This window comes from Convolutriloba macropyga, chromosome 7 (assembly GCF_964194025.1).
Source record: "Convolutriloba macropyga chromosome 7, txConMacr16.3, whole genome shotgun sequence".
Lineage (NCBI taxonomy): Eukaryota > Metazoa > Xenacoelomorpha > Acoela > Convolutidae > Convolutriloba > Convolutriloba macropyga.
In genome coordinates this window covers 55,507,256-55,517,587 of record NC_134474.1, presented here as the reverse complement: position 1 = coordinate 55,517,587, position 10,332 = coordinate 55,507,256, and the positions used below count along the sequence as shown (strand labels likewise).

Sequence of the window (10,332 nt, the reverse complement as noted above, 5' to 3'; positions counted from 1 at the left end):
AAATCGTGCAATGAGTCAATTTTACTGCCCAGTTACATTTTCTCAAGTGAACTTAAAAAGAGATCCGTCGATGCCATTTAACAGGATGGTGCAATAGTGTTTCAGTCAAGTATTATTGGAGGCCACCTGGAGGCTAGTCGTTAGTCTATTGAAATTGATGTTATCCGATCGAGGACCTTTCTGAGTGTTATTCACGGAGGACGCCTAACTCAAGGAAAAACTTTAAAATGAAATCTTTATAATGAATTTTGTTGACTCCTTTCAGATTTGAACTGAATGTGAGAGATATAAAAAATTATTATGGCTGAAGGTGAAACTACAGCGTTTGATAAACTGATTGAAGCTGAAGTTGACAAGCGCCGGGAAGTTCTTCTTCGACTGGTCGACCAAGCATGCAACTGCTATCGAAGAAAATACGAAAACATCTTAGATGACGTTTCGATAGAAAAGGCGGTCGAGGAAATAGATTTCCAACGTGATGTTCTCAGCAAAGTTGCTCCAATTGCGGAGAAGAAAGTGGCGTCTCAATTGAGGAATGCAATGCGTCTCGAATCGGAGTTTCGTGAGATCACTCCTCAAACGGAAACTAATCATGTTCCTGGAGATAATGATTATGAATTCGTTGTCGATCCACCGACTGCAGATCCTCAGAGGGTTTCCGCTGTTGGCTCTGGAGCGGTTCCAAAACGAATCAAACATGAGCAAACTTCCGGTGTTATTGGTCACGCCTCTGGAATGAAAAGTGGCAGCTCGGCTGTCAGAAGTGGGGTATCCGGGTCAAATAGTTCAGCATCTCCCAGCTTACAGCATGATTTTGCAAATCGATTCTTACCTTTTCAAGGTATGAGTTTTGCAACTTAGAATCAATGATTGAGTGAATAAATTTGATTTCTTCTGATTAATGCAAATAATTCGAGGAGTGAGTATATTCCGTTAGCAACAATTTATAGTTAATTGCTAATTAATTGCTATTAAAGTTAATAGATAATTGCTAATACTTCCGTCGGTTACATGACAATATACCCAATGCCATTCTACCCAATGCCAAAATACCCAATGCCATTATACCCAATATGCCAATATACCCAATGCCAAAATACCCAATGCCAATATACCCAATCGTAATAATAACAATAATCACTTTGATGCTAACTTTGATAAAGAATGCTCATTTTAAGTTCAAAGGCGAAATGGTATGGCCTAATTGTGCTTTAAAGAAATGACGTCAACTTTTAGAACGCTTGCACAGAAAAACATAAAAGAGAACAAACAACTTGACAATTGAAATGCCGCTTTTAGGTTAAACCGCCTTTTAGGTCAAACCGCCTTTTAGGTCAAACCGCCTTTTAGGTCAAACCGCCTTTTAGGTCAAATCGCTTTTTAGGTTAAATTTGTTTAAACTTAACACATAAAAGATCACAAAAATATCACTGCAAACATCAAAGCGGAATTGGCGCAGCGGTTAATGCATGCAACAAAAAACACGGCGGAGGTTCGAATTCCGGCGATTAAAAAATTTTCACGAAAAATTAAAAGTTGACTTAATAAAAAGATTGGAAACTAAAAAACTGGGAAGAAGTCAGGAAAACCTGCCGATACCAGCTATGGGTGGTGTTGGGAGTGCATGGGGAGTGGAAGGTAGAAAAGTACCCCACACAGAAATTCTACTGTCAAATTATCAGCTCTCTAGCTCTTCTAGTTTTTGAGTAAAGTTTTTTTACAAAAAATTTATTCAATTTTTTGTAAAAAAACTTCCGTCACAGAGCCAAAGCGCATTGAACCAAAGCGCATTGACGGAAAGAAAGTTCCGTCACAGAGCCAAAGCGCATTGTTTGTTTTCAAAGATTCTAGATTTTCGTGTGTTCCAAAAATCAGCATTCTCTCGTTGTCAGTTGTTCCCGTGTCGTAAAGGCAGAATTCTTTAAACTTGGCGGGCACTTCGAAATGTCTGTCTGTAATTGGCAGCTCCTGTAAGTTCTCGGATGCTTTTTGGCGGTTTAGTGTCCGATTTATAGCAGATCTGGTAGGCAAAGACAGCTGCGTTGCAATATCGGACCCGATTGGTAACAGACTGCTGGCAATTATCATGTTATTTACTGGGTTCTGTTCCGTTCTCGCTGTCTCCTTCATTTGACCAATGATCTGTTTTGCTTGTACATGTCCCGGAACAATTTCGTGGTTGTGCTCGTTTTTCTTGGATAGTAATTGTTTTCCAGTGGTAATGGCCGTAACTTTACATTTATAAGAGCTCCATTTTGAGCATTTCCAATGCGTAGTAGTTTTTGTTTCTAACTTCTTTTGAAACTCATGTCCATCAAGGATTAAAGTTAATCGGTTCTGTTGGGACGTACCCCAAGTTATTTCGCTCATGTTTAGCGTCTATATTTGGCCAAGTTTAAAGACTAGAATAACGAGTCAAGTTTCTTTGAACAATTCAGTTTCTGTGATAATTTTGCGTCTTGTTTACTTAAATTGCGTCTAATTAGTTAATTTGAATTTAATGGTAGACTGGTACTCTAATTGTGGGATTATACCTTAATTTCAAGATTATAACTATTAAATTATAAATAGGGTAGTTTGGCATTGGGTATAATTTAATTGGGTATAATGGCATTGGGTAATTTGGCATTGGGTATTTTGGCATTGGGTATTTTGGCACATTGGGTATTTTGGAATTGGGTATTATGGCATTGGGTATTATGGTATTGGGTATATTGTCCTGACACCCTTCCGTCATTGCCTGCAAGAACCTGACTGATTTTGTGCAAAATTTATTATCTCAGAATAATTAAGTCGTCAGTTTTAAAGGCAAGCATTGTTTGAACTATTTCATGCATCGATGCTATGAACTAAGTTGCGTTTGTTAGGAGTGTCTGTTCGAAGAGCCAGCTCTCCACCTCCACTACTGCCAGAAATAGATGTGGCAGGTAGTGTCGATGGAGGTGTGGAAGTGGAGATTGTCTCCAGACACTGTTCTGATCTAACCGCCACTGATGAATTCATTGTGATTGCCGACAACAAGGTAAAAAGTTTTGGAACGATGTCAAATTTCACAAACAGAAATTAATAATAAATGATTGTGACGTCAGTAGCAGCATCGTTGCAAGAAGAAAAAATTTATCGAAGTTAAATTTGATGAAAACCATGATAAATTTTGTATGCTCAGAAAACGTCATACTATTTTGCTAAGATTTTCTAATTATGTATTTGTAGGTTTTCTAGAACCTTCTCATTGCGTGGTAGTATCAGAACAATATGATGTTCAATTGAAATTATAAAGTAATAAGTCTGAAATTCGTAAATGTGTCAGTTTTCTAGAGAAATGGTGCTTTGAGTCGAACTAAATTGTAGCGACCACAATTGATTTGAAACTCTTAAACGCTGAAGCCGCAAAAGCGTATGCTAAGGTTTTGATTCATTTACTCAGGTAGCGGCCAGTGGGCATTAAGTGCTCTTAGAGCCTTTCAGCTCACTAGTCTCCAAGTATGCGATTCACAGAAATTCTTTTGGAGACTTAAACTTATGGTGTGAAGGACAGTTCTTAAAGGTTGACCCCCTCCCTACATCAGTCCCCTCTCACTTCACACCACCCCCCCCCCCCCCTATCCCCAACCCTGCACATCGTTCAGGCCGTAAGGGCCCCGTGTAGCCAAACCCCCCAAATCATTTGGTATTTTTTTTACTTCAATAGCGCTAGTTTTTGTAGGCAATTTTGCAGAAGTGTAGTTTCCACTTCAGCAGCAAGAATCTTTTTTTTGAACAAGCTCTTCTTCTGTCTTTCAAAAATTGCAAATATCACATTACTGGAATTTTCTTTGCTATTGCTCTACTGCGTTTTTCACCAACATGTAAAGTTTAATTTCACAAAAAAATTGATCAATATTTACTTTTTTCAAACCATGCCTTTATCTAATGTGAAAACTGCTTTAAATTTTTAACTAGGGAAAAAAGTTTTAAGTAAATTTTCATTTTTGATACTGATTTTTTGTTCACGTGCGGCGTTTCTAATTTTGTTTTTCTGAATATTTTGTGTAGGCCATTCCTAGTAACTTCGAAGTCTAGCATTTGATATACTTTTCGAACGTTTGATTCATGTCAAAAGTTGAAGTTAAAAGTTGTTGCATGCTCAAACGCACTTAAAAGAGAGAACAAACAATATTTTTGTTGCTCCCAATAAGCTCGAAGTAATTTTCGTGAATGTTATTTTTTGTCTTGGATAAAATTTTGGGCGGACTGTTATAATTTTAGCTCAAAATTCTGGAACCTTCTTTTCTGCTCGCTTAAACTATTTAACTTGACTTTTCGGTTTAAAAAACTAGATAAAAATTTGTATCACATCTGTAAGCAGCAGCTCTTTGAGCTTTAGTATAGAGGCTCCCGATGAACGCTTGAAAACGCAGATATTCATGTTTTCAATCATGCTCACCCCCACCCAACACATACACTTTACCCATCACCAGCTTTTATATTCGCCCCTTGAGGCTAGCCTCCTTATGCTCAAACTAGCTACAACAAAAGTCAGCCTCATCTTTTTTCACGTAATGGTTTTCAAAGCTGTTTTTTTGCTTTTAATTTCACGTTTTTTTATCGAATTAATATCACTATTCTACAGTGTCAGCCTTGGAACTGTTTGGTGGCTGGATTTTAAGATATTAAGCTGGAGCTTTGTTTTTAATGCGTGTCCAACTGTTTTAATGATTTCGAGGTTTTTATTATTTTTTGGCTCATATTTTTGGTTTTTGTGACAGAGGAGGAATTGAGGAGCTAGCAGTTTTGTTGATGTTCGACTTTTTGAAATTTCTAAACAATTTGTGGAGCCGGATTTTTTTACTCTTTCGGGTTTCTCCAATTTGTAAACAATTAGTTGTGAAAATCAAAATGACATCTAGGAAGATTTATCCCCGAATTTTCATTATTTAATCGTTTCAGACGTTTGTCTACTGGTTTGAGAGGTTCTTGTTCATTCCCTCTGCTCGCAATTAAAATATCGTCAAGAAAACAATGTGAATTGTGATTACCCTAGTCGAGCTTACACGCCTATTTGGTAAGATCTTGTAAGAATCTTGCAAGACTCTTGTAAGATTATACAATTTGGTACAAGAGTCTTGCAAGATCTTACAAGATATCCCTGTAAGCTCAACTAGGGTAATGTATAGTCCATAGCTTTTTGCAATTCCTCTGGCATATCAGTGAGTCCATTGTATATGCTGTTGAATTATTGGTGGTATGAGCAGAAATGTGGGAAAATTTGTTATTAACGCATATAACTTTATAACTTACATAACGCACATTTGGCAGGCGATTGGATTTTACAATGTGGATGAGAGGAACACTTCAGTTACTCCGATTGCAACTCTGCCTGTTTCCAAGAAACCAGAAGTGGTCAAGATGTTATCAAAATCGAGCCTTCTATTCGGTGCCTATGAAGACGAGACCGTGCAATACATCTTCCAGATAATTCTGTTGACTTTTGACATTGATACTGGAGTGACCAGGGAACAGATTCTGCTTGCAGCTCCTGGGATAGCTTGTGTGGCATCCACTTTCGATGGTCAATTGGTTGGGAATGAGAATCTGTTTTTCGTGGTCCAGGCAGACGGAATGCTGCATCTCTTCAAAGGAGAAACGTCACTTCCTGTCATGTCTCAGAATTGGTGAGTGTAATTGAATGGAACTACTGAACAAGAGCATTTACGACAGAGCAGCAGTGTTTCTATTTGTTCAAGTTTAAAGCATTATTTCAATGCCAATTGAGAAAGATACGGCGAAGCACGATTGACGGATAACGCGTTACGAAGTCTTAATCAATGATTGTAAAAAGGAAATCTGTTTTTGGTGCTGACATTTTTACCGATTGCATCACAGAGAATTTCGACTATTGTATAGAAATATCCAACAAATTGTGTGAAGAAAAAATAGGACATGATCAACTCTGATACTGTACTGGCCCAATGTTTGCAATTTCTCTGATTCAGGATTGTTCAGTCTCAGCGTATGAGTTAATTCTATACTAAGTTTTGTGTTAGGCAGTGCTTAAACCCTCAGATCAGTTTTTAAATCGTTCCTTGAACAATTGATCCGATGTCTCAAAGCTATGGTAACCTTTGAAAAATTTATTGCTGTTGTATTCGATATCGAGTTGATATGTGATGTTTAGCTTCTCGGTGAATGTCTATGATTCTGATGCAACGTCCAATGGGTCTCAACAGTCTCTTGTTACGTCATGCTTCGAACATCTATCCTACATCGAAATAGTTGTGGTGAACCACCGTGACAACACTGCGACCCTATTCCAACAAATCATGGTTGACAAACCGAAGCGGGTGTTATTGCTCAACAGGCAAACCATCCTGATTGGTTCATTTCCTGACAACACAGCTGGCTGTGTGGTTGTTCTGAACAGAGCTAGCGACAGTTCACAAACGAGATTTCAGATCACGAAAAATGTGAACACGTTTTCCTGTTCACCTAGATTGGACAATATTTGGGGTTTGGGTTTGATGAGAAATAAAGTGGCTATTATGCACAAGAAGTCAGCTAATGGAAAAGCTAGAGTCACAATTATTCCATCGAATGAACTTCTTTGAAACTTCACTTCTCATTTGACTGATATTTTTTATCTGTACATAACCTTCTAGTTTAGCTGGACTCATTTTTTGTGCTGATAATGAGTGCTCATAAAATATCAAATATTTAAATTTATTGTTTGTTTTGTATATCAAAAGGAAGAGGAGTATAATAAGGGAAATGAAAGAATAGAAAATGAAAAGGAGTATAATAGTCAGTCGGGCTTTCTCAACTTTCGTAAATCTCGATAATACTCAGAAAATATAAGAAGTTATTCATACTAGGTTTGATGCTGCGTGCGATTTTAAATTTTAATAAAAGTAAAACCTTATTTGAACAATTTTTGCTTATCTTGGGCAAGTTTTTTGTTCACATGCGGCAGATTTTGAGATGTTGACATTATGATGTTGAGCCCTTAGCTTAAATGCTTTAAATGATGATTTCACAGGTAGGAATGGGCACTTTCTGGAAAAATCCTTTTGACAAATACAACTCTTCGATTCTTTTCCGGAATTCTTCGGGGCTATGATTTTGTTTTTCGTCAATTTTTTTTCGTGACACTGACTTCCTCGTGTTTGTATCGTTTTGCGGATTTTTTTTTGGACTCAAGCTAGTTTCATTCGAACACATTAACAGGGCAGCTGTTCTGCAAAACAATCTTGTATTTACACCGTTAAGCTCAAAAAATGAAATAAAAATAGAAACAGGGGAAACCTATAAAGCCCTCTTTGAGATGTCCGTGGATATGCTTTAGCTTGTTACAATATCACATGGGACGTTCCTCGTTTGTATCTGAAACTTTCTAAACGCCTTAGTTATGGTTGCTACCAAGAATGACCTCTCTGCACTTGAAGTATTCCTCTGAAAACAAGCCGAGAATCTAGTTATCTAGGGTTAATGATTTTCGCGCTCTTTTTCTATGCTGTACATTTATGTTTAACATAGATTATTTCAATTGGATAGTGTTTGTCCGTTTCACGTTTGAAATTTTAAATTACTCTCCAGGGCAGTTTGAATCAATTATTTTTAACGTGTGCGTATTTTTTCGCGAAATTTTTGCTTTGACCTTGTTTTAGAACCTCGCTCGCTTAAGAAATTTGACTTGTGGTGCTTGGCTCAAATTTTGCCGTATCTAAAATTCTCGGGTTCAAAAATGAAGTTTCTCGCTAAAGGTGATTATAAGCAGCAGTATGCAACGGCACTATAGCTTATTGGTTAATGTAGGACACTTTTATCCGGAGATCGCGGGTGCGAACTACTATGGCCGGGATTTTTGCACCATCATATATCTCTAGGCTACGCTCCCCTCTGAATTATATTGCCCTGCTTGTCGATCGAGAGCAATTCGACATCAGCCGATTTATTTTTGCTATTGCCAGCTTTTTCCCACGAAAGAGATCAATTTCGTCTAGTTCGAATGGAATGTTGTGAATGATTTAAAAATGAAGTAAGTTGAACCTAGCTTATCCCAACTGAAGAATTTTGAGCCTTTTTTTTGCAAAGTAGGTAGTTATAAAAATCCATCAACTTTTTCCTGCGAATATCTTATTACAAACGAGTGGCTCAACAGTGAAGTCAACTGATCATATGAGCTTTTATTCCTCTCAGTGTTCCTAATGATGCTGTTTTTGGTTGTGGTCTTTTGAATGCAATTTCAGCTTTCTGCCACTTTCTCAAAGACTCTGTGCTGGAGTTTTTTTAAAAATGAAATTGAAGCATATTACAACGTAATAAATGAGTAACGATTAAACTTCCAATGAAAAACGATTGTGCTAATTTTGAATAAACATTAAATACACTAGCAATTATTTCATATTTTGCGTTATCGGTAAATGTTATCCAAATGACAAAATTGTCCAACTTTCTAAGTGCTTTGATTTGCTTACAGTATAGTGAATTAAAATTATTTTGCGGCCTGACAATGTATTTGGACATTTTTATATAAAACCAAGCATGCATGGAGTGACCTGAACAGTTTTTCGAGTTCAAGGAATAAATTATTTCCTTTTATGGTTCAAACGACATTCTGCAATTATTTCGTAAAATGGAATATTTCGTAAAATGTTTGGTTTTGACTATTTTCACTTTTCGTCGTAACTTCCTTTGTATGCGCTGGCCTCCATAGTCTACTTGCTTTTACCAATTGTACTAATGAACCTCGACCAATAAGACGGGATAATTTTTGAGTCTATGAGAATACTTCGAAAAGATCTTTAATAAATTTTGATTTGGAATTTTTCTTGATTTCTGTGGACGTTTTTGACATCTAAAATAATTGTTTTGGCGATAATACTCACTGATTTTTTGGCAGAGTTAACTGTCTAATTTCAACAGATATGTGGCATAATCATGCAATAAATCTCCTTTCTATTAATAAATCAAACATAATTTTTTATAAGTTAGTTTCTTTGAGTTTTTGCGTTTGCAGAAAGTTGACGCCCTTCATTCGTCGCCCGACTTAGGAATTTTTGTCGATCAGTTTACTTAAAGTAACGATAAGTCGCTTTAATTTTTCTTTTTTGTCACGTAACATTTTGTTTTTTTTTTCATTTCAATGGTTGTTTTAACGGCAGCAGATTCCAAACAACACTAAAAGATAAGGGATTCCGTGACTGATTACAAGCGAAAGTTTGATATATCCGATAACAGTCAACGTCTTCAAAACTCAGCCCCTAAAAGTGCATTTACACAAAATCAAGTAACGTGGATGGCTCGCCTTGAACAACTTTAATGCAGTTCAAACATTTTTTGAACTGTGATTTAATGCTTTTTTCCGCAATTATTATCGATCTACTCTCTTTTTGAATAAAAGTTAAAGCAGTGTTTGTGGCATGTGTTCCCAATATTTTTTGCGAAATCCCTTAAATGAGTGTGTTGTATTTATTTATACGAGCTCTTTATATTACCAACGGTACCACATTATGCATTAAAGAAACAAATACAAAGGAGTGCATGAACATTGATGTAACTTGCAGTTTTTTGAGCGTCGATTTGGTCGTCTGTCTAATTTCTAAAACTTTCGATTTCCAACTGATTGAACCTTAAGTATGTTCTTTTTACTCCGGAAAATGATTCAAACTAGAGCTTTTTAATTTTCATGAGGCTTTTAACTGCCTTGAAAAGAATGCGTAAGCAACAAGGAGGTTCGGTAATGTGCGTTCGCACATAAAGTTTCGACCCCGCTCAACATTTTTGACATAAGTGTCTCTCAAATGAGGAACAGATAAAACAACCCAAAAACTAAAGGGTTTTTCAAAAAAACTGGTGCATTGACAAGAAAATTGCCTCCAACTCAAATAATCCGTTGGATTTAAAAAAAGCCGCATAAGATTGATGCGTTATGCCATTATTAAGAAAGCAAGGATAGACGAAATGAAATCAAACAACAACAAACATTAATTACATCCAAAACTTTACGTCCATTAAAAAAAACTTAATAACAAAGTCAAGATAGCGTCAGATAAAACTTGAAACTAAACAAAATAACTTGCACTTATTTGAACGGATGTGGGACCAGTTCATAAAAAGGCTGGGTAACAATTAGACAGAACAAAATTAGTTTCAAAAGTAATGAAAACCATTAGATATCAACTCAACTAAAAACATCCAAATGTTTTACATTAACCCAGTACTCTAATGCCTCTATGGGAAGGCTCTAAGACCTGTCGCTATTCCATTTTTATGCGGTTACAGAAAAAACAACAAACAGACAAAAATTCAGTTAAATTTTGCGAAAAAGCTGTCGAAGCCGTAAAGCCATATTTC

At 36.5% G+C, this 10,332-nt stretch overlaps 1 protein-coding gene across 1 annotated transcript; it reads left to right on the top strand.

Moving 5' to 3' along the window:
• Nucleotides 1-269: 269 nt before the first annotated feature.
• LOC142343169 (uncharacterized) lies at nt 270-6,702 on the top strand. The gene is made up of 4 exons (XM_075394870.1): nt 270-841; nt 2,868-3,022; nt 5,299-5,654; nt 6,158-6,702. Exons 1-4 carry the CDS (start codon nt 301-303, stop codon nt 6,585-6,587), a joined length of 1,482 nt encoding a protein of 493 aa, XP_075250985.1. The 5' UTR covers nt 270-300; the 3' UTR covers nt 6,588-6,702.
• Nucleotides 6,703-10,332: the final 3,630 nt, after the last annotated feature.